Genomic DNA, 25,840 nt, shown 5'->3' on the forward strand with positions numbered 1-25,840 from the left:
AATAGATATAAACACTGGAAATGTCACAACTGAGGAGTGGTTTGCATGGGATGTCACGGCAAATAAACAAACAAAGGTTATATCTGTGCTTTTTCACTTGCAATTCTCGGTCCATTTCTTTACTCTCTTGTGGGTATTTTTTCTTTGCTACAAATTTAGAATTTTTGCTAGGATATTTTCATTTTGTCAGGAAATTTGCAGAAGCAAATACTTTCCTAGACTTTCAGCGTTTTGGTGTAGAAGATTTCCAACTTTGGCACACCCTGTAGTAGAATCATAAACAGGTAAAGCAGCCTAATATCCAAAAATTACATCTACATCGGACAATTTGTTTCCCTTCACAGACCTGCAATTAACGCACAGCTAGCTAAACAGTGAACCATATATTTGCCAAGCAAACAAGTCTCAACATCAACATCTCCAAAACTCTGGTGATGCATTTTAATACAACGCCCCCAGCACTAGTTTTTGGGGCAGCTGTGGCTCAGGAGGTAGAGCAGGTTGTCCACTAATTAGAGGGTCAGTGGTTGGATCCCCAGCCCCTGACGCACAGAATGTGTGTGTGAACGGGTGAATGTGGCAAGTATTGTAAAGCGCTTTGAGCGATCAGTAAGAATAGAAAAGCGCTATATAAGTGCAAGTCCATATACATGTATGTTCTGAATACAAGCTGAAGGCTGAAATAAAAACCTTTTGAGGCTTTCCACAATGAATGCCTGAGAATCTATGAGGCATTTTCTGACCCAACAAGGTCAGAACCTTGGAATTATACAGAAAAACCAACATCCACAACACCATCAGTGACGTAAGACAACAGTGACTGCAATGGCAAGTCCATGAGCAGTAAATGGAGACATGTTGCAAAGGATAGGGGGCAATGGAAGTAATTCATTGGGGCCTTCAATCCATAAAGGATTAAGTGAGTATGGTTATATCCTTAACGTTAACCAGGTGTTTAGTGGCATCGAACACAGTCCTGGTTTAGCTTGATGATCCAGTATTGATATTGAACTTTTCTTTGTAGGCCCACACTATCACTCCAAGGGTACATGTGATAGACACCTCATATTGTTAGACAATAGCTTACTGTTTAACTTCTTTTATGACTGATAGCGTCCACTTCTACCCTCCGAAACTATGACAACTGAGGTCTTACAGATAAGGATACAGGGAAAAGTACAACTAAGAGAAGAACTGCCCGAATCCACTTAGACAAGGATGAGTTGGAAGTACGGCAAAAGGGAGGACAAGACATGTGACTATGTTCAGGTCTAAGTCACCAATAGAACCTTATTTGGAAATGGTACAAGAGATGTGTGATGTAACCATGTAATGCTGTGAGTTATATACACCCTGTTAGAAAGGACTTCAGGAATTGGTGTAGCACAACTCTGATTCACTTGTGCTGCTCATCATTTCCTCCTTGGTGCATCAAGATTTCAATAAATACCGCTGAAGGAAGCTCTTGTGTGGCGATAGGTTTTAGCACCGGGAGGACAGTTCCACTCTAATCCCCACAGTATCGCAGCGGGGACCACTGAGATGAATGGTCAGAAAGCCTGAACAAATTGTCTAATTTTTCTACAAAGAAAAACCAAAGAAATCTAAAGATCTTATCATTACATCTAAAATTTTACACACAATGGCTTTAAAAGGGGAAATCAAACAACATAATCCACATATTGGTCTTTTGTAGTGCTGTAAATCACTTACTGGGGATTCGCACTTAGTCTCAAACATAATTTTGCCCTCCTTTAGAGTTCTCACAGACTGAGTCAACCTTCTATTGAGCTGACCTACTTCCCTCATGGGCAGCAGCACACAGCAGGTAGCTTGTTTTGATGAAAGATTACAGCAATTACTGATCATAAGAAAGGGAAAGTCGAGCGCATACGCTTCAGATTATATAAATGAAGTCTTTTTTTCTTTGAATTGGTTCTTGGAAAGAAATCAAAAGAGGAAACAGGCAAGTGCTCCTTCACAGCAGAATAAACTAATAATGTGTCTACATACTGATTAGACGCATCTTCTGCGATGCTAAATTGAGAGAGAGTTGAGAACAGTGGACGCCGTGTGGAGAGTGAACTACATGTGGTATCTGGTGCAGATCCAGAGGTTGAGGATGGGATGATCCCACCCCCCTCATCACAGCGTGATGGTGAGAGATGGTGGTGGTGGGGGTGGGGGGCAAGCTGGGGTCAGCGGTTTAGCAGTGGCGTGACTGGGATATGATGATTTATCGAGGCCACATGGCTCTTTTCAGACAGGGATAAGTGGATAGTTTCCATCTAGAGCTGCAATATAGAATCATATAGAAAAAAAAACACACAATGCTCTGTTTTATTTTTGTTTACATATTTTATCATCTACTGTCGTCTAATTTCATTGTCCTTTTTATTGGGAAGGACTTTGAGCTACATCTCTTGTATGAAAAGGGCTGTATAAATCAACTTTATCATCATTATTATTATTATTATTATTATTATTATTATTAATAATAAATATAGGGGAGGTTGACAACTACAAAAGATGCAATACTCTTATGTTTTAATTAATGTTTAAGGCAAAATGGAGACAATCTTTAATTGAGAAGACATGACCTTCCTCTAACAATGATGAGCCATGAGCCACGATAATATTCTTTTCTATTTTCTTATTACATGCTATTATTTGCTTTATTTCAAAGAAATCACATCAGAGAAAACATAACAAACATGGCATGTTACCATTAATATTCAAATCTAACAAAACTGTATAAAAAGAAGTTCTTCTTATTATTTGATGTTCACACGGTTCAGAGAAGATTTCCATATGTTAAATCTTTGAAAGTTTCTTCTTTTATTTGTAGTTGGCGGCACAAGGCAGGTCAGATGCTGGATGTGCCCCATTAGTATTTATGCCACCTCACTGGAGAGCCACTGTAATGGTGTGATGAAACAAAGTTTTTCTTGTGTGCATAGCTGATACACACAGGAAGAAGAGACAGTGGACGAAGTTTAAGATTCGTTCCACGGATTCTCAGATATCTGCACTTTATCACATATTGTTTGTAGGTTGTAATGCGACTCTCTGATTGTAGATTATTTTCTGTGCACTGGTGTGTGATTTCTGTAATCTCTGCTGTCAGTTTTCTCTCCCAGAAGGCCACACCCACTACTTGAGCACCAGCAGAGTTACTTGAGAAATTACAAAGACGAATGAAAGCATGAACTCTCCTCTAAAGTATAGAAAAGGGAGAACCTTAAAATATGCAATGTCACCCCAGTTTGCTCTATAACAATGAATGGGGCTCTGATGCTGAGAGTTTGTTTGTGTAATTTCTTACACAAAAATCTTAAGATTTATATCCAGTTCAAAATCTGGATGAGATCTTTTAGGGGAAACACTAAACAGCTACTGTAGATTATGGGGTTAGTGAGGTAATTTAGTGGGAAACCTTTGACTTTTTTTAGAATGACCTTTATAAGTTTATATCATCAAGATTTATACTTGCAGTTTACCATCACTTACCACCGAAGTTTATTGATTTTTGCTGCTGCTTGTGGACTTCATGCTGTTTATGTGAATACTCATGTTGTGTAAACGTGCCATTTAGTAAAACAGCATGTTATGTGGTGTGCTTCAGGCCTGGTTGTGGGTTGTTGGACTCAGAAAAACCAGTCGAACAACACTTCAGCCAGATCTCTCGGCCCAGACCTGGGCGAATCTTTGCCAAAATAATTCAAATATCAGCATAAGAAAAGTAAACAAACAAACGCAGAGATCTTCTCATACCTGTGACAGTTTCGGAAATCGGGTGAACAGGAAACAAGGCGTGCAGGGAAAAACCAGAGGTGCGCACAGCTGTCTGCCTTTCTGCACTGCGCACATACAGGCATTAGGCCGAAAGGTGCTGACCTTGCTTTAAATGCGTAAGCCAAAATAATACATCCACGAGAGACACTTGCATTCAATCCAAAACTGAGTGGGAGGGTTAAGAAGCAGAGGAACAAACCAGAAAGAGCAAATAATAATAAGCAGGATGAGAATTGGACACAGTAACCTTAACAGTATATACCGCAGGAAAAAGATATTCACAAATGATTTTTATTTATTTGTAAATTAATTGAATGTATTCACAGATAGCCTATGCTTTCATTTGTGGAATTTTTTGTGGATTTGCAGATCCGTTTAATATTTGCAGCATATTTTGATTCGCCAGTCCAGTCATAGAGACTGAGAGAAAATGACACCAAGTTGAAGTTATATTATAAACTGCATATAAGGCTTTTGGGAAAACTTCCGGGGCTGGAGTCCCATAAGTTGTCCCCCTGCTCAGGCCTGTATGCTCTATCCACTGCTGAGCCAGGTCAGAGGCTTTCTCCACTGTGAGGTTCAATCCTTTTCTTTTTTTTTTTATTTGTTCAAGGTTTACTTTAGCGCCATGAGGGCCTGAATCATTTCAGCTGGTTCAGCTGGATGACCTTCAGTGTATTTACAGAGATTTCTTTGATAATTTGAAGAAGAGCAGTGTCCTCTGCACCTGGTTGGAGGCTGTGTAAGCCTGTGGCAGAGTTACTCTTGCATGACATAGTGTAAAAATGATCCAAAACTGATTTTCATGTAACAGTGAGTCCAAAATATGAACATATAAATCCAGGTGAGGATGTAACTGAAACAGTCAATGGTGAAAATGCATACATATAACATAACATAACATATAACAATACATAAAACACTTGCTTAAATCTTCCTACATATATATTGCAACTAATCAGGTCAGAAAAAATATATATATTTAAAAAAGAAAATACACACATAAATGTGCCATAATGTATTTCTGCTATTCAGCTCAAAGGATTTAATGTTGCTGATATCATTGCTTTAAAATCCTAAAGATATCTTTCCCATGTTAATGAGCTTATAAGCACAGATGGTATATAGCACAGTCCACTGACCTGATGGTGATGATCTGGCCAAAGTCCAGCTCATAATTATTGACTTGTGCGATGAATATCGCTGCCACAGCCTCATAGAGAGCGGTGCCATCCATATTGATGGTGGCACCCACGGGGAGCACAAAACGGATGATACGGCGGTCAATGTGGTTGTTTTCCAAGAGGCACTTGAAGGTAATAGGCAATGTGGCAGAGCTGAGGAAGACAGAGAACAAGGCAGAGAGCTCAAAACAGTCAAAGGTCAGGCATAAAAGCATTACTTTCCTACCTCCTAATTTCTCCTGGGCTTGTGTGTAGACAAATGCTTATCATTCATGGTTTGTTGTGGTGAAAGAAACAGCTGAAACTCTTCCAAACAAGACGAAATGCAGTAAAGTTTTATAAGACTTTAGGCATTCACAGGTGCATTTTATTGATCTGAGCCCAGCACACACATGAATGTAAGATGATAGCCAGTCACTGCAGCAGGCATTCGCTCTGGCCTCCAAACACTGTGATCCCCAGCATCATTATAGCACAAGCTGAAAACACACTTTCTCCAGGCTGCCTCAAAAACAAGAATTGACTTAACATGGAAACATTTTCTGAGGAGCATTCTCCAAAGCATGCTGTTTTGGTTTTAGATTTTCAGTTTGTTGCTCACCCACCGGTTCTCGCTCATCTCTGTATGGGCTAAAAATGAAACCGGTCTGATACGTACCACAGTGAACATAATGTCTGCTACTTATATTGAGGTGCTATATCCCAAACTATCAACCACATGTGCATGCACACATGCAGACCAGAACACACACACACACACACACACACATACACATATCAGTGGATCAATGCCAGTAGAATCGAATGCACAGAATGCTCCTTTAAATTCCTGTCCCTTCCCACACACTCCAGATGTTTTCTGATCTCCCAACATCCCTTTGAGGCTTTTTATGGTCCTGTTCCAGTGAGCGGATACAAAAGGAAAGGATCTGTGGCACTAGGACTCAGAAACGTGAAAATCTGATTCACAAATGAGAAAATAAAAATCGTTCACTTCTCTTTTCTTCTCATAGCACATCAATATAAACAAAAATCGAGTTAAATTAAGTGAGTTTGTTCACTTTACCTGGAGGAAGTTGCAAGGGCAATGAGCAGGGCCTGCAGGATTCCCCGTATGTAAACGATGGGGCTCTTTTTGGTGATGAAAAAGTACATGGCAGGCAGGATGAACAGGCCATGCAACACCAGACCAAACACCACAGTGACAGCGTAGAAACCCAACTTCTTCCCCATGGCTGACGGATCACTCATCTCCAGGATCTTACCAGCCACCAGGAACACAATGCCAAATGGAAAGTACCTGGATGAGGAGTAGTTCAAAGTCAGTGACAGTAGGTGTGAAAGTCTTTTATAGGTTATGCAACTTCAGACTTGTTGACCTAGAGATGGATTTTTGGGCGACATCATCATGAGATGCTTGTGCAGGTGGGGGGTAGAAACAAACCATAGACTCGATTTTCAAAAGAAGTTGGTGGAAAATGTTCATTATCAAGACAAAAAAAACCTTTTCATTTCAGTTACCATGTCTCATACAAAATAAAATTCTATCCAACTAAACTACAACAACAATTAGTTTTTTACCAAATGGAACTATGACAAGATTTAATTTTCTCTTAAAGGTGCCATATTGTATTTCCATGTCTTGTTTTATTATAAAGCAGGTCTAGAATATAGAAATTTTAATACTGTGAAAGTGTCAACGCACGCGCTCAGTCCACAGAGAAATGCATACAGCCTGTATTCAGAAACTGAGCCTTAAAACGAGCCGTCAGGACTTCTGTAACTTTGTGATGTCACAACAAAGCAGTCACTGCTCTCAGCCGTGCCCGAAGTCCCACCTGGACCCAGCATCCAACTTGACCTTGACGTGTTGACCTGAAATCTGCTATATTTTTATTCAATCACTCAGAAAATAGTCAGCTAATCAGAAGGGGGCTATGAGCCTCCTCTCTTCTGATTGGCTCACCGACATGTTGTTACTAGAGCTCCAGAGAGAAGCCTGAGACAGGAGATGCAAAACTACATTGCGATGGTTTTTGGTTCTTAAAACCACAAATATTTCTTCTTATGGATCAACACTAAAACACTGGAAAAGTGTAAAATATGTGACTTTTAAAATATTGAGAATATGTTGGCAAGTCACAAATATGCTGATACTAAATTTTCACAGACATGATTCTTACAAAGAATATTTGCTGTTACAGTTTAGCTGTAGCTATGGTTTCTGAGAGTGCATACCTAGATAAATATTCATGATCTGCTCAGAGTCCTGGATTTTATATAGACAGAAAACCATTGTGACATTATGGCAATGAGTTTTCAATCCATCGGCTGCACATACATCCTTTACTGACTGTAAAACTTGTTAATAGAATTTAAAAAAGATATCCTCACCATATAACAATGGCAACAATTCTGAGGACAGCCTCATTCAGACTCTGGCAGAAATTCACCAAGGCGCTGCCATTTGGCCCCATCCTTCCCAACATAATGCCTGTGGAAACACAAAGTGCCATCTTTAAAAATAAATTTGCAATAATAAGTTCGAGCTTTGAGGCCAAAAGGTACATAACAGAATAATGTATGTTTTTACCCATGGTTGCTGAAAAAATTACAATTCCAAGGACATTCATTCCATCGCTCGTTCCTTCCCGAGTGCGAATGAGCACATCAGGGGGTGGAGTCAGGTCAAGGGCGAAGTTCTGTACGTCAGTTCCATTATCATCTTGGATACCGTAGATGAGTGCCCGCCGTGTGCTGGACTCTGATTGTGCCTGACTCACTGTTGGCTTGGGTTTCACAGTGTACTCACTACTTGTTCGATACTATTGCCAGGAAATAGAAACAGAAGCAGAAAATCACTAACATTTATGTTGAAAAAAAAAAAATAGCAGAGCCTTTGTGTTTGCAGGTGGTGTGTGAAAGGTCTTACCTGCTGAAATGTGGCCTGGACCAGATTAGATGGGAACATGTTGCTGCAAGACAAAAAGAGACATTTTCTTTATGTGTCAAAATGTTGAAAAACAAGAAAGGAAGCAAAGAATCAGATGCCGTATGCTTTAATAAGTTTAATAAGTGTTAATATTAGTATACTGGGATTTTTCTCTCACAAGTAACAATATAAATGCTTTATTTTTCATATAATTAGATCTGTCTTTACTACAAAGCTGAAGGGATGTTTTAAAGTTTCTTGCTTTGGTGTAAATGAAATGGCCATGAGTCATAGTCAGCAGGTTCCAAAGAAAACATCCCAGTTCTATGGACATAACACAGAGCGGGAGGCTGCGACAGTGGACAGTGAACAGTGAACAGTGCAGCTCTCACTGTTGAAGCTCTCTCCAGGAGAGGTGGCGGAAAAAGGAAAAAAAAACAACAGAAATAAAATGAGAATATTCAATTGTAGCTACAGGCTAAATCACTCTCCTGCTATTTCACTCAATGCAATCGGGTGAAAGTCAGGTACCCTGCATGTCTACACGAACCAAATCATGCTGAGATCATTTCTTCGCTTGCTGTTCTGTTTGATTGCAGCTGCTGAAGTTGGGCAATACAGAAATTGGAAACACATATTCTTCAGGCTTGACCTCACATCATGCTCAGAGTTATTTAGAACAACACTTTCTCATTTTTATGATATCCCACAAATGAAGAAAAAGGAGGTTAACTGAAAGAAACAGCTGAAAGAATGTTTTATTGTCAGCGAAATCTGATTTGTTTAACCATGACCAAAACCTCGCTCTAACCTTCTCCAAATCAAAGACTGTGTATAAAAAAGATCCAAATATCTTCGGTTGCCCAATCTAAACTTTAACTTTTACCCCAGACAACAATGGGTTTGCTTTCCAAAGAGTCACATCCACTACACTGCTCTCACCAGATGCTCTGCTGTTTGGAGAGAGGGGGAAGTATAAAACATGAAAAGCTAGATGAAGTCTGACAATAATGGCTGAAACACACTCTTTTAATGTTACCATTAACTGCTGCACAAACTTCATTACACACGAAGGTGTGTTAACTTAATAATAAAATATGGATCACTTACAAGTGACACCCAGGAAAACCCTATATCATAATTTAATTATCAGAACACAATTACATACCCTGTTTCTAAAATACAACCAAAGCATAAAATACTAACAGATATATTAAAGGTTCTGTAAATGAGATTTTAAACAATAATACAGCAGCAAACAACTATTTTCTTTGTGAAGATATACTCGAGTCATGGCGTCCTGAGCAGAGAACAAAGTCACTGTGAGTTTCTCTGCTTTGGTAGCTGGTCTGGTTGCACGTGCATGTTAGCGCACGTACGTGTACATGTTGGTGCATGGGAGTCCCTCCTGTTAAACCACTGGTCCCCCGCCCCCGTTTATAAACACACAGGCACCGTCCACACACAAGATGGCACACTGCAGTAGGCAGTGTTGAGGTTAAAGCGACCTTCCAGAATTTTCTCCACTGAAAAGAAACAGGCTAAAAAGGAGAGACCAGAGCACAGGTGGAATGACCATGGGGACTACCAGCTCAAATCCTGATTACCCGGTGGATTGTCCAAACATCCAAAAGTGTTTACAGGCTCTGTCAGTGTCATTCGTGTGGCCGGTCCCAACACATAAGTCCAAAGCTGAATTTCTTTCCCAGTCTGAGCGCGGAGCCAATACTGGTCTGGCTTCAGTGCGATGGAGTGACTTTCAAGCTGCTGAAGAGCTACAGCTTGACTCTGAACTGTGTTTTCTTCTCCTTAATGTGTAAGTAACTTGATGGCTACATAATGTGACATGTCTGTTTTTATCAGTGAGTGGTTAAAGTAGACACGTTAACGTTAGCTAACTTACTCTTACTATTATTGCTTTCACTAACTGGCTAATTGCATTGCAACAGAGGCCGGATGTGTGGCCAATGAAGCATTTGTTTTGGTCTGAGATGCTGGTGGTCCAGTGGCAGTGACAATCATTTACAGAACCTGCAGCATCAAAGCATTGAATACATTAATTTCCTAAAAGTATACCATTAAAATAACAAAATATAACCTTTTTATAAGACTCTCAACTACAAAATAGTATCTCTGATCTCTAATCTCTATTTAGACAAACTCTTGTTGAACACATTTGAAAAATAAATCCAAAACCCTTGTTTTCTTGTATGTTTTCTTGTTATCTTGTATGGTCTGAATTGTATCCTTGTTCAAGAATCTGGATAAAACTAGGACTGAAAACCTCAGGACAACAAAAACAGCTCAGCCTCTAATCCAATACAGACTTTGTTTATGCACTCAATGACCGTATTAAGATCCAACAGAAGGAAGAAAAGCCAAAGACAAAGAGAATGTTACGGCTCTGCCACAGAGTTTTTTCTCTTGTGTTTCCATGTTTTCACTCACTGTGTGTGTGTGTCTGTGTGTGTGGGCGTGGTTTCTCTCTCCTGGCATCATTCCACACCTGCTACCCATCATCTCATCAAGCAACCTGTTCAAGAATCCCAGCCACTCTCCACTCATGCCAGATTGTTCTGTCCGCTCAGCGAATCCCAGCAACAGCCAGGCTCGGCCTTCACCACCACCACTGCCAAACCCACTGCCTTGACCGCTGCTTTTCATCCTCAGCCGCTCAGCTTTGCCACTCCTCAGTCAGCCATCAGCTTCCCCAGAGAAACTCGCTTGTGAATAAACCATTTACCCTACCCCACCTTAGTCTGAGTTTGCTTTCGGGTCCAAACACAAACTTTTACAACAGCCGTAACAGAGAAACAGAGCATGACTCATAAGGAATACCTCTAGGAAGATTTAAGAGTGCCAACAGCAACAAATCCTCCTTTCATTCCACTGGTGTCGTGCTGAGACAACAATGAAGGCCCTAAACAACTTTGAAGAGAGCATCTTTGTTTCTGTCATGAACCTGTTCATCAGATCAGCTGAGATAAAAAATGAGCTGCGGTGACCTGGCCTATGTTTCACAGAGGCTGTAGGATCTTCCAAACCTGCCATCATAAGCCACTTGAAATGTTTCTTGTATGAAGCACATGAAACATGAAGCCAAAGAAAACCAATAAGGCACAACAGTTTAAAAGCGTAAACCATCCATTTGTGTGCAAAAGACTACATAAGAAATATTACAATATGCAATATTACAGGTTTCCCAGAAATATGATAACATAACTTTTTAAAAGGAAAATTTTTTTTCCCCCAAATTTTGGCCCTAATACTCCATCATGGCATAAAGGGTGATGAGATGGTTTTCATATACATGTTTTTCTGTTTCTGTTGTCAGACAACAGAACAAGTTTGAAATACTGACTGAAACGTGGCCCATTAAGACTACAAGTCAACGAACAGTCACTTCCAAGCTGGTCGATTGAATGAGAGGCATAGTGAGTTATGCCTGTGGAGGAAAAGCCCAGCTAACGTGCAAAACTGGTGACTGTCTTCTACAGAAAGTAGTTACGTTTTAACCAAAAGCAGCTGCATTTTTTGCGAGGTGCTAGGAAAGAAGGTCACTAAAGTGGTCTGACAAGTTGGTAAATGTAACAACAAAGGCGCTAAGTTGGCAGCACTGCCTGTAAACACCTTTAAAACAAACATGCATTTGTGAACAAGTCCCACTGTTAGAGTTTATGCTGACTTTACCTGTTGATGCATTCAGTCTGCCTTCACAGCTCTGTAATGTCTGATTCATGGCCTGAACTAAGACTCACCCCAAGAGCCTCAAATAAAAATGTTTGGATTAGACAACCAAACAAATACTTACAGAGGCACAATGCAAGCTTAGCCTTAACAGTTCTGTTTACTGGTACTGGGCCTGAAAATCTGAGTAACATTTCCTGACAAAGAAGATTAAATGTTTAGTGGTCAACAATGATGTCATCCCCCAGTACAGGAACTGAAAAGCTTAAGACAACCAATATTTTTAATCCTGTCTCAGGTTTTGTGGCAAATCCAAACAGTCTATTAGATATAGTATGGTATAGTATATTGAGAACATAAAGCACTGACAGCAGTAAAGCAATAGAATAGCATATGAGGAACACATTATTTTTGCACAACAGAAAGCTGACCCACGGCTGCTGTGCCACCTGTAGTGTCGAGAGGTTTGGTGCATGTGGAGAGCTGCTGTTGTTTGTATTTTTGTTGACTACATGCCACAACTGTCAGAAATATTGACATGGGAACATGCTGTGCATACACCCATTTGTACTTTGTTCATATGGGGGTGTTAGATATGACAATGTGTGTGTGCTTTAAATATTTCAGTATATTTCCTGCATTTGAGTGGCTCCCCTCAGGGCGCCCCGGCTGTAGGACACAGAGGAGAAGGGCAACATTTGTCCCCAAAGCTGTTTCTGGTTTTGTTTTGCACCGTTATGGATTTTCTTTTTCCACTTATGTCATGTTTCTTTTTGTCTTTCTTAATGTATATACAGTTTTTCTTGCCACTAGTTGTGTGGTCTTTTTTTGGCATATTTTGTATGTACTTTAATGTCTTCTCTATGTTCCCTTTAAATTGCTCCCTGGTGACAAATAAGAGTTCTTGAGTTGAATTGAATTGAATGGAGCTCAGCACTTACCATGATAGTTCATCCAAAACATGTTTAAAAACAGATCAGTGTGGAATATTTCAGGGAGTAATGGACCATGACGCAGCAGCCACAGTGAGCTGTTGGATGAAAAGCTGCAGGCAACAATCTGCACACCTTTAACGTCTCAGAGAGGTAACCGGCTTGTTTCACTGTGCATTGCTGTTTACTGACTCGAGCCCTGTGCAGCATAAAATCAGATCACAGTTGCTCACAGAATGATGAAAGAAGGCCCATTATTTCCCGACTTCTTTATTAAAACGACATGTTTGTTTTGCTGTTCCCAGAATTGGAACCAGCAGCTAATTAACAGTAACTACAAGCGTCGCCAAATCAACCAGGACTGAAATCAGCGAGATTGCCACAAAAATGTTGCATGTTAATCGTGTGGCTCTACAGCTCGGCATAGAGACATAGAGTTTGTGTTACAAACTGAATTTTAAAAACATGCATATTTACCAGACGGCAAGGATTTTATGACACAAGTTGCATTCTTTTGCTGCTGTCTCTCAAAAAGTCCCACAACTATGTGGAAGTGCAATTCTAAATTACTAGAGTACCCCTGCAAACCTATGATAATGTGATGCTGATGTGCAACAATAATGATGAAGTAAACCTTCAGATCCTCCACATTCCTCATTGGGACTCATTACTGACATGCTGCTCTCTCTCTCCCTCAATTCATTTTCAATTCATTTCAGTTAGCTATTTCCAAAGTGTCAAGAATAATATGATTCAATAATAAGATGAAAAGAGAAATACATATATATATATGCATAATGTAGAACCTTGAGATAGATGAGCTACAACAGCAGAAGTCAGTGCTTCCCTTTATGGCCACAATTTACCATCTTCTAATGTTTACTTCCAACAGGATAATGCACCATGTCACAAAGCAAAAGCCGTCTCAAACCGGCTTCATTAACATGACATGAGTTCAGCGAACTTCAATGACCTCCGCAGTCACCAGATCTGAGTCCAGTGGAACACCTTCGTGATGTGGTAAAACAGGAGATGGGCAGCATGAATGTGCAGCTGACAAATCTACTAATCTAATAAATCTACTTAATGATTCAACATGGAGCAGAACCTCAAAACCTTACACCTCATCCTCTTGTGAGCCCCTCCTGTGTTTCCGTCTTTACAGAACTCTATGCATCGCCCTTAAACCTTGACAACACAAATCCCCTGATGCACAGAAATAATCTGTGTAAAGCTTTCAGTGTGCAGTTTTCCTGAGGATGGTGGCTCACTGCAGCCCTCCCATACCCTGTTTGTTCTCTGCTAAGTATCCTCCCCCTGATGTGACATTGCAGACCAGCTAACAACATCTGTGCTGAAGTGACTGATTAATGGAACAGAAACACTTGACATGGTGGATGTGGACTTCTTCTGATGAGATTCCCTTTAAGGTTAGAAAAACCCGACAGCATGTGCTTCATGTGGCAGCTGGTGACCATAGTGACACACCGACTACTTCATCTCTCCTTGCATCATAATCATTGTTATTATCATTATTATTATTATCATTGCATCATTATTACATCTATACGTATCAGTGTTATTGCCATCAGTCTGACAGTGCTTGAATACAACAATATGTGCAATAGTCAATGTCTCTCTCTGAATTTTGAATTGTTTGAATTGAATTAAATGCAAAACGTTCACATATTATGTTGGAATCATGAAGTAGGAGTCAGCTGTTGATGGTGCACACATGTAGGCTAATGTCACGACGGATATGACGGTGGTCTTACCGAATGAGGTCTAGCAGAGCATCAGCAGAGCTCATGATGGGCTTGCCACTGTCCTCAGAGTCCTCTTTCTGGGCTGCACCACCCGGGTGGATGATGGAGACCATGATGATCCCCACTATCACGGCCACAAAGGTGGTCCACAGGTAATAAGACACTGTGATCAGACCAAGCCGGCTGGAACACTTGGCATCAAGGGCAGCCAGTCCTGACATCAAACTGGAAGAGGAAACATTAGTTAGACACAAATGTCATACGTTCTTTGAAAACCATGTAGTTCCAAAATATCAACTTGTCGGCACAAAACAAATACACTTAACAAGAGTTTTAGGAGGCTAAGAGTTTGGACAATATTGCCAACCTATAGAGAAAAATGCATCCCCACAATTTATCAAAAAAAAACCTAATCAAAAATGAACTTGGACATGCACTCAGTCTCACAACAAGGTTCATTTTGTAACTCTTCTGGAATTTTAAGTAATTTCACAATTTTTATTTTCACGAGCAATTTGCCCAAAAAAATTTCCACTTTGTTTCTGAGTATTTTCAGACGTTGGAACTTGCAGTGAGATTGTTTTCCTTACTGCTATTTCCAAGGCGGAGAATGATCACTACATTTACATGACAACATCATGCAGAGGAAGATCATTTAATATAATCAACCTCCATAACAATTACCAAATGGACGCTGTGGTGAGATTGTTTCTCAACAGCTATTTCCTTGGTCAAAAAAAGGTTAAAACCTTGGTTGGGCATTCATGATTAATTCAATGTTACTATTTTTTTTTTAAGATGTAAGGCACCGAACAAGTCCTCCAAACTGAATGACAAAATACATTATTTGTCCATGTCCCCGAGGATGACACAGAAAGGTTTTCTGATCTGCTGCGCCGATAAGCAGGAGAGCATTATTTGTCTGTTACAAATCACTGTGGAAAATGATCAAGCAACAACCTCCTGCCAACACCAAAGTTCCTGCAATTGAGGCTGGTTCCAAAAGAGTCAATTGCCATTGACCTCTATTTAAAAATGAACAACTTAAAAGCAGAAATGATAATGTTCACAGCCTGGTACAAAAAAAACCCAACAGTTTTGGTCTGAATTATATCTGTTAAATTTCATTAAGGCTTAAAGTTATGCATAATTGAGGGTGTGCTGCTTTTAGTGACAGGTTGAGGTATGCTCGCCACAAACTGGCATGCGCTGAGTCTATGCCAACACTATGGTTAAGGTTTGTTTAGGTTCAGATAAACAAAAAACCCTTACTTGGTTATGTTGAAGGAAAAGATCATGGCTTGAGTTAAAGTAAGTATAGTTAGTTAAAGGATACATTCTGGTTTGGGTTCAAGGGTTAGGTCAAAAACTCCCATGTTAAACTGTTAAACCTCACATGGGAGATACTTCGCTGTCACTCACTACAGTTCAACAGTTAATGGTGCAACTTTTACAACCAAGAGTCCAAGTGTAGTGTTGTCAAGGTTGCTAGGCGACAGGAGCTCTTATGAAGCACTTCACTGTAACTCACTCAGAAATGGGCCACCTTGAGAAAAGAAAAATACCTGCAACAGCGGCTTAGACCTGGAAATACACTTGTTGATGTCGCCCCCCTTCAGGCAAAGAGAGTAATAGCTACTACATTATGAACTTTTGCATTGATAATAGTGTGCCAGGATATTGTATACTCATGTAATTCACCTTGTGGCTGTAAAACACTAAATGTTCAGATTCGGACATTTAGTGTTTTAATTAAGTTAAGAATTAATTTAACCTTGTTTTTCTTGCAAAACATCTATGAACTGGGCATAACATGATGGTTGGACAAACTGGCCTATTCAAAGCCAATAATTTCCATAACACCCATGTGCACAGATCAGATATTCACCACCAAAGACAAAACTACTGTTATTGGATTTTTTTTTCTTTTCTGTGTTATTATGAAATTGTCAGAAACTCTGTTCATTTGTTATTTTGCATTTTCCTCAAGATAAGTTTTATCTGTTGCCTGTTTTTTATTCATTCATTCAATTTACTCTAGTTGTTTCCCACTCTTTGCGCAATAAATAAACTAAAACAAGGTTCAAAGTGATTCTTTTATTAAATGTTATTGTTCAATCACATTTCAGACTACTGTCGGCCTCTTTAAGGCGCTGCTTTGTTTATCCTGAATATTTGCACATGGTCTACAAAGGCAAAGAATTCAGAGGGGAAGTCTGAACTGCTGCTGCTGCTTCTAATCTGTTAAGTTATTCATATGATTGATTCTCACTTCCTGAATGTTTTAGAAATAAGATTGAGTGTTAGTAACCATGAGGAGAGACATCAGAGTTAATGGTGCACACACACACACACACACACACACACACACACACACTCAAAACATCTGTTCTGTATGAATGATAGAATCTAACACAACATATGAAAGAGTGGGAACCATATCAGTTCATCAAAAGTCACCACTTATGTGAGCTCACTGTAGACATTGCCTGGATTCCTGGATTGTTATGTAATTCCTATTGCTAACATACTTGCATTGGTGCATAATTTATTAGTGATAATGTCATGCCTATGATTCATATACTTTCTAACCAGAATTTGACCAATTTGATCATTTAACCGATGATCCATGAGCTCCAGCTTCTTTCTTCATTATCAGCAGAATCCTGAAATCTAAGAAGCACCAGGGTTTCATTAAGAGACGAAGGCTGGTGACCTTATTACATCAGATGAGTCATCTCCATTGATACAGTATTTGCTGCCAGAAGCTGACTTTTAATAAATGAGGTGCATATGCACTAAAAAAATTAAGATATTTTACCAGTGAATTCGCTTTAATGGTTTTGTAATATTTATTTATATGCATGTGTTTTACTTGCATAGCGTTAATACAGTACTTCACTCCTGGAGGTACTAAAATCATCAGAAATATTAATGGATGCCACATTCTGGGATCTCTCTCCCCTCTCTCTTGAATTCAGTCATTGAACTCATTCACATGATTAAACTGCTTTTCATTTGGCATACAGTGAATGAGCTGCCTAATTAATAACTTAACTAGAATGCACTCAGTAGAGCACATACCTCTGCCAGTGCAAAACAACCCTACACACACACACACACACACACACACACACACACACACACACACAAACACACACTAGCTTATGATAGAAAAAAAGGAAATATGCCAGATTTTCATCATGATTCATTTATTATTTCCTGAGAACCTTAAAACCTGAAAATGTCAAAAAAAGGCTGTATCTCACAACGTTGAGGAAAGTGATAAAAAAGATTTCTTGGCTGATAGAGCCTGATTTTAATGCCTAATAGTGTTAATAATTTTTCAGCAGGTTGATAAAGATTCTATTATCATCTCAAGGTGTTTTATTTTTCCTGATACAAATACAACATACTGTGAAGATAAGGCATACACAGTGAGTAAAACACACACACACACACACACACACACACACACACACACACATACACACACACACTTCCTTTTTGTGGCCTAAAGGTGCACAATGCTTAATACTCAAAAACCTGAACAACTTTAATCTTATCTCTAGATTTGAACCCAGATATACTGAGGCAACATAACTCTTAAACTTCCTGGTACTAATTGGCCGGGAATCGAAGAGCCTCGCAATTTTGTGCGTCAGCAAACAAGGCAGGGTCAATTCTGAAACGACAGTCAACACATTTTTCATAGAAATAAGTGGGGAGCAAAATCTATTTTATTGGAGAGGCAATGTTTTACACCTCCGTCCAATAATCCTTCCTTCCTCCCTTCTTCAAGGGCTTTCACGCAATGGGAGCTTAATGGTATTCACTCAGTAGGTGATCTGTATATAAACAATATCTTTGCCAGTTTTCAAAGGTTGCAGTAAAAGCACAACTTACCATCTTCTAAATTCTTTATGTACCTACAAGTGAGAAATTATATTAAACAACATCTACCAGACGTTATCACCTCAGAACCAGACACATTGGATCATTGTCTTAAGTTGCTTCCAAGCTCCAAAAGTTAATAGTGTTTTTGCATGACAAGTTTCAAAGCCTAAATTCTCCTCCCACAGTTAATATCAAGCAAGCATGGGAAAAGGAGCTGGGTGAGGAGATCTCTGGAGACATCTGGGAGGATAGTCCACAGTATATACACACTTGTTCGTCCAATGCTAGACACTGTCTAATACAATTCAAGGTACTGCATAGGTTGTACTATTCAGAAAGTAAACAGGAAGTAAGCTCTGCTGAAGGACCCCTGTTACATAGTTTGCTCTGCTGTTCAAAATTGACAAAATATTGGGAGGATATTTTCAACATCCTTTCCATTGTAGTGGGTAGGACACTGTATCATGGCCCCAAGTTGATTATACTGGGCACTTCAGAGTCACTGGACAACACTCAGGAAACCTCAGAAACACTTTATTGCTTATGAACCCAGAAACCTCCTCAACAACTCGCACTGAATCTGACTATGTCCATCCCCTTTATTTCAGCACTTGCACTTGTCTTACAGGATCTTGTTCGTTAGAGTGGATATGTTTGTGTTCTTGTCCTCTGTTCCACCATTTGTTCTTATTTTTGTTATAGAAAATGAAGCGACTGAAATGTATTATCTGTATCACCTATATGGCTGAAATTGCTTCAATAAAAATACATATGCCTAGGAGAGGGAATGTTTTTTTTTACCAAAGTGCCAGGTCTAAATGATCAGAGCAACCTGCTGATGTCTAGAAGCTGACACAATTATGTGCAGCGTTCCTCATCAGTCCAGTGACAAAAAGTGAGAATAGAAGTTGGCAGGTGGGTTAAAGATATGAGGGTTGTATACTGGTTTTATCATCATATTATATTATATTATATTATATTATATTATATTATATTATATCATATCATATCATATCTTAATGAAGTGCTGGAGATAGTTGTCATTACCTGGACACGACGAGTGGGAGAATCAACATCTTCAACATCCTCATCAGCAGCTCCCCAGGAAACTGAAAATACTTCACCTCCTGCCAGGAAGAGAGAACAAGAAGAGATGGTAGCAGGTAATTTTAAGGAAGACGGCTTGAACTTTATTTTATCGAAGTAGCTGGCCTGAATGAGCCATTATTAGGATGTCTGGAGTACTTCCGGAGCTGGAAATGATCAAGGTGGCTGCAACATCACCAAGAGCAAAAAAAAAAAAAAAACCCATTACCCTACTTGATAAGAAAATGGCAAAGCTTGAATCATCTCTATTTTCCTTCATCTTTTTGATATTAAAGTGACATGGTCAGCCATTACTGTCATTTGGTTAGGTTTAGGTAAAAAAAAAAAATCTATGACTATGATGTTTCAGCTCAGTTCAACAGCTAACAGTACAACTGTTACAACCAAGGGTCTTATAACGTTACGTGCTGTCAAGGTTACTAGGCGTCAGGAGCCGCTATGAAGTACTTTGCTGTAACTCACTCAGAAATGCGCCACCTTGAGGAAAGAACAGCAGCAGCAACTTAGACCTGGAAATGCACTTGTTGATGTCGCCCCCTTCAGGCAAAGAGAGTAATAGCTACTGCATTATGAACTTTTTCATTGATAATAGTGTGGGTTGTGCCATCTGAATATCAAGTAGATATTAGTTAGACAATTTCTTCTGTGAATTCAAAGGGTCAATGCTTAAAGGGGGTAGGTTCACATGTCCTAAAACAGTCCTCACATGCCCGTGTACTTTGAAAATGTTTGTGTGCTGAGGTTTTAGTGGTTCCTCCTGACCATACTGGACAACAAAGAGACCCATTCTTAGAGTGGGACAAAATACACAGTCCTCATTCTGTGCAAAAATGAACTCCAAATTTCAGCCAAATCTAATACAAAATGTAGCATCTGTCGAGTTGAGTTCGACAAATCAAATGAGTTTCTTCCAAATTTACAAGTATAATATGTCCTCTTTTGTCTGTCTCTCCGCGGCAGCTTAGCAGGGAAAGAATGAAAGCAGAGAGAGACAATTTCATAATAAAAAGACTGTGAATTTGTTAGATACCCACCACACAAAAATGTATGTATCTTTTCATTTTCTTCTTTTTTCATTCAGGTATAGAACTTAACACACTATTTTATTTATCTTTCAACATTTTGTCATTCTTTAAATTTTTTAATTTTCCTCGTCAGCACATCATGAAAAACTTTTATTTTTCTGTTTCATAAAAGAAGTGAGCCTTCCTTTTGATTTCTTTGTTACAGGACTTTGCTGTGGTCATTAAATGTCAGAAGTTGAATTTGTCATATCTGCCCCTTTCAGTGACTCTTTGATTGGACTGTTTATATTTCCTGTTTCATTATGATATTACTTACCTTGTGTGTCTGTTGGTTGTCTTACTTAGGTTCTTTGTTTGCTCATGATCCTGTGTTCTATTATCTCTGCCTCCCTTGTGTATTTAGTCTTTGTTCTCCCAATCATTGTGTTTTCAAGACAAACCTGTGTTTGGATTTTCTGGGTTTGTTCCTGTTTAGTGTCCTTGTTTTACCTTGAGCATCTGTTCCCATTTTGTTACCTGTGTTTGGATGTTTATGTTCCTGCTTACTTGCCTGTAAGCTTTGGACGTTCTCTTTTATAAAAGCATCTTCACCGCATCTACCTGCCTTTGCATTTGGGTCTTGATATCCTTTAAGTGTAACAAGATTTATACTTACAAGAGATTTCTGTTGGCAGCTATACGCACATAAGGTCTATTGTTAATGTACACATCTTTAAAATGTTAAACTACACAGCTGAGGACGACATCAAGAAAGTTGAAGAATCATCAGTAAGACTAGACAGGCTGTATTTTGTGATCTAGCAAAGCCATTTCCACTGCAAACTGACTCATTGGAGTTTAAAGTTGCAATAATAGATTTGTTTTGACATCTTGGCAGCAGAAGACTGGTATCACCAACCTGAAAAACATATTCCTAAAGCTGTTATGGTGAATGTGTTAACAAACAGTTGGTTAATTACACATCCAGTAGACACAGATAAGCAATAACATTTATTTGGAGACATGTTTCTCTATATCTGATGGATTTATACTGCAGAAGCCTATCTACTCTCTTTTTAGCAGTGTTATAGCCTCCACCAACACCTACAGGAAACATATGGCTAACGAGGTTTGCTCAATTACCTTTACCACTCTGGCCCGTAAACTGTACTGTTGTGATTCACTCTAACCACTCTGACGGCACCATTTTCGCCCACATCAGGCAGCTGTTTTCGAAGAAAAGCCTTTAAAATCCTACTGTGAATCACTGCTCAGGACCAGCAGACAAACACAGTTTAAAGGTAACTGGTGAACATAGAGGAGCAGTTAGAGATATTTCTAGATATTTCTCTCAGCAGCTGGTTAGGTTCAGATGGCCACAGAAACAACTCCAAATGAATGATAATGTTGCTCCGTAGCTGCTGGATGTGTCAACAAGAAACTATCTGCTAAAAAATGTGTAATATCGACTTAAAATGTGATGATATGTTGAGCTTGTGTTCATAAATTGTTTCCACTGCCCTCAGGTGGCCATGAAAATCACTTCCTGTGGGTTAAAGTCATCTCCTACACCAGAGAGATAGAGGCAACTTAAACTGTGAAGTGTCAGACGTATAAATCCTCCTTTAGTGCTATCAAACACAATAAACAACGTAACAGGTGCATTATGGGGAAATCTAAACTAAGCAACTGATGGTGCTTCAATCTATGTTTGCTAAAAGTCCAGTGGCTATAGTCACATTCACATAAATAAAGAATATATTTATGGGGTAGGTGATTCTTTTGAGACAGTTTGGCTGAGAGTGAAAGTGGTTAAACTCCGGGTCACATCGGGTTACATCCTGTAGGGAAAAAGGTATTGATGGCATCTTTTAGCGTACATCCACTGACCTGGCAGTGTTTTACAGAGCTTGTATTTAATTGTATTCAAAAATTAAGCCGATCGTTAATCAACGATGTACTGTAATATATACACCTGAGGTAATTTTCATGTTTTAGCTTTGCAGAGAGAACCATCTGCTTTTCTTTATGTAAGGTGTGTGGGAGAGAGAGCCAAAATGTTTTTTGGAATGAAACACTGTCTCATTATTGCTGTCCCATCAATTTCGCGAAAATGTAGTGTTAGAGACCTCAACGAAAGTGCTGTCCTGCATTAATCCTTCAAAATGACTGATGAGTTACAATAATAAAAATGCCTCCTTTGATTGGCCTATTGACAGAAGCATATCCAGACTCCATTCACCCTCTTCTGTCCCTTGTTCATTTGTGATGCTTGATTTTGCAACATGCAGCATTTGCTACAAGTTTAGTATATTAATCTGAAAAAAGCCGGATTTAACAAAATATATTGTTAAAAAAATATCAAGTGATTTGAACTGCTTCAAATGCATGCAAGCAATTAAGCAAAATACTTAAACATGTACATAAACACAATCAGAAGAGAGGCTCCGGACCTCTCTACTGATTGGCTGTCTGTTTTCTGACTAATTGAATAAAAATATAGCAGATTTCAGGTAAACACCCAGAGAAATCAAATTTGGCAAGGTTTTATGGTGAGTCCAGGTGGGTGGGCCTTTGGCATGGCTGAGAGCAGTGACTGCTTTGTTGTGACATCACAAAGTTACAGAACTCCTGACAGCTCGTTTTAAGGCTCAGTTTCTGAATACAGGCATTTCTCTGCGGACTGAGCGCTTTGTTACATTCACTGTATTAATTCAGAACTTACACCTGTTTTATAATTGAAAGGACATGGAAATCTCACTTTATACAATATGGGACCCTTAAGCAGGACATATGGTTTAAGGGGGAAATATGCACATTTTTATCTGGATGCACAGCACAAAATCAACATACGACTGCATGACAGGGGAGAAAGAAGAAGTTGATAGATAAGGCAAGAAATCCCTTCCCACTGATTCTGAGACACTCCCACAGCAAGATAACAAGCGATTAAAAACTAAACTTTTTTGTTTATTCCAGTCATAGGCTGTTACTCAATACACTGTGTGCTCTGCCAGAGACTTGAGGAGTTAGAAGCCAGGAGAGCAGCCATAAAACATCACACACAAACAACCAGTGCTACATACACAAGGTCCAGGAGTTGTGGGTGACAGTTTGGCAGAGGTCTGCAGATCTCACAGGTTTTTTTTTTGTGTATTTACCTCTGTGTCCACTGGGCTTAACACTGGCCTCTATCTCGGGCTGCAGAGGACAGCTGTTTTCTGTCACATGTACATTTTCCATCCCCTGGCGCCAGACCTCATATCTCCACTCTGTCAAAATCTGGCAGGCTGTGGATCAGGAGTTTGAAAAAGCTCCTTTCCTCCCAAGTCATCACTATAGTCATGGTATGGTTTTAGGGGATCCACTTAGGGGAAGCACTCGGTTAAAGTTAGTTAAAGTTATAGTTAATGAAAGAACATGAGCTTGGTTAAACACTAAAAAAAGTGCTAACCTAGTGCAACCAGGTCATGTATTTCCCTCAGGAGTTAGTAGAGACCAAAAACAGAGCTAGAGGCAGAGTGGATATTGATCTCACAGTCTCCAGGTGAACAGAAACTCCAAATGAATGTTAATGTTACTCTCTGGATGTGTAACTAAGCAACTGTTTGATAACAAGTTAACCCTCCTGTTGTGTTCAAAAAAGGGTTTATACCCATAGTGTTCTAATTATCATCAAAGTAACTTATTATTAATACATAACCATACTTACTTTGATATTTTATGTACTTTAGAACTAATTTAACTTACATGTTTTTCATTTAAAATAGGCACAATTGATCTATTTTATTCCGTATGATGAACAGAGCAGCAGAGCAGACTGTGTGTGTGTGTGTGTGTGTGTGTGTGTGTGTGTGTGTGTGTGTTCATAGATTAAAGTTTAATAGATTTCAATAACATCACTGGAAACTGTGAGCACAGATTACAAGCTCACACTCATGTAAACTGTTGCACTTCTACTCCACAAATGGAACCAGTGTGAGGAACTGACAGGCCATGGGAAAGAGCTGGTTGATGGAAACACTAATGTATGTGTTACTCCTGCAGCCACCAAAGGAAGGAAGTAGGAGAACAATAAACTGAGCCAAATTCAGACAAAACCTTGAAGACAACTACTGCAGAGTGGATGGTAGCTCCATAGATAAACTGTGGCATCTAAGAGGGAAATGATGTCCTAATGTGACCCAAAACAAACAGCTAAAGTGACTCAATGGCTTTCAAAAGTGTCAGCGTGTCCTGCAAAAGTCCAAACTTAATCCCAGTGAAAATCTGTAGGATGATGTGAGGAAAACACTAAAAGGGCATTACCCATTAACCAAGCAAGCAAATTTGAAGGAATACATTCAGACAGGAGCCAGAAATACTTCAGGAAAAAAAGGAAAAGTCTTATACACTGTTGCTTTGCCTCTGCAGTTACATGGCAGCAGGTAACAAAGTCATTATGTTTACAAGTATGAAAGTCTCAAGTCAAGTCCAGGTGCAGAACTAAGTTCTTCTGGAGTTATAGGAACAGAGTCAATGTTGGACTAAATTTCATGCTGGCCTCACATCAGTTCAAATTAAACATTACTAATTGCTAATCTACATTAAAGACATCTTAATGATAGTCCTTTGATAACTTGAGCTCAACTTAATCAACCATTCTTTATTGAATGCTGTTGGAAGTTGTCGTATTTCCATTTGTGATTTTCTCAGTGTTGCAATCCATTTTTTGTTGATCACAGCTCAGCTTTTATATTTGAATCTGATAATTGCAGGTAAAATATATCTCTCGTCAAGAAAATAAAGAACTGATTCTCTAAACGGCTCTTTTTTTTAACAACCTAATCCTTTATTGGGTAGAGTATCAAGTAATCGCTGATGTCCAAAGGAAATCACTAGTTATTATTAAAGTCATGTCAAGTCTTTTTTTTTTTTTTTTTCCAATTTTGTCAGTTTGAGTCTAAAGTGTTTATGTGACTCAATTACCATTTGTGACACATGTGCAACATCTGTGTGTAGCAGGCAGAGCTGTATGGAGAAGTTTTTCTGTTGCTGCTGTTGTCATTAAGACTGTAGTAATGTATAATGATCTCACAGTCATCTTACCTGTTATCATTGTAAAAGCCTGGACGAAGTCAGGAAGTCTAAACCTTCGATGAGAAATCTTAGTCACTTATTTCCAGTAAAATAGGACGAGCAAGAGGCAACAGCTATGACTAATAGGCTGACACAGAACCTGCAGTGTCTATCTGCTGATTAATAAACATTTAAAAGTTGTGTATTGTATATCGCTGATGGAAGTTAAGTGTGAGGTTAGGGATGTCAGGGAGGAGGGTGGATTGAGGGGCTGCAGGGCGAGGCTGGTGCATAATGTCAGCTAAAGAGCTTTTCAGTTGGGCATTAAGCAGGGAGAGCTTAGTTTGCTGTATAAGAGCAGGATCAGCACACAAATACAGCAGAGAAGGTTTGTTTCTGCTCTGCTCATCTTGCACTTATGCATATGGGTCGGTGTGTATCTGCCCGTGTGTGTGTGTGTGTGTGTTGTATGTGGTGC

At 39.3% G+C, this 25,840-nt stretch overlaps 1 protein-coding gene across 1 annotated transcript in view; it reads right to left on the reverse strand.

Moving 5' to 3' along the window:
* The window catches only part of slc1a7b (solute carrier family 1 member 7b), a 36,129-nt gene that overhangs the window by 2,901 nt on the left and 7,388 nt on the right, over positions 1-25,840 (reverse strand). The window contains exons 2-8 of the mRNA XM_023429217.2: positions 19,241-19,320; positions 14,306-14,521; positions 7,912-7,954; positions 7,573-7,804; positions 7,374-7,473; positions 6,046-6,279; positions 4,938-5,132 (exon numbers count right to left, since the gene is read on the reverse strand). Coding sequence (XP_023284985.1) covers positions 4,938-5,132; positions 6,046-6,279; positions 7,374-7,473; positions 7,573-7,804; positions 7,912-7,954; positions 14,306-14,521; positions 19,241-19,320 — 1,100 coding nt within the window. The remainder of the gene's footprint in view (positions 1-4,937; positions 5,133-6,045; positions 6,280-7,373; positions 7,474-7,572; positions 7,805-7,911; positions 7,955-14,305; positions 14,522-19,240; positions 19,321-25,840) is intronic.

This window comes from Seriola lalandi, unplaced genomic scaffold, assembly GCF_002814215.2.
Source record: "Seriola lalandi dorsalis isolate HSWRI2012SDOR001 ecotype SW California unplaced genomic scaffold, Sedor1 jcf7180002054890, whole genome shotgun sequence".
NCBI lineage: Eukaryota > Metazoa > Chordata > Actinopteri > Carangiformes > Carangidae > Seriola > Seriola lalandi.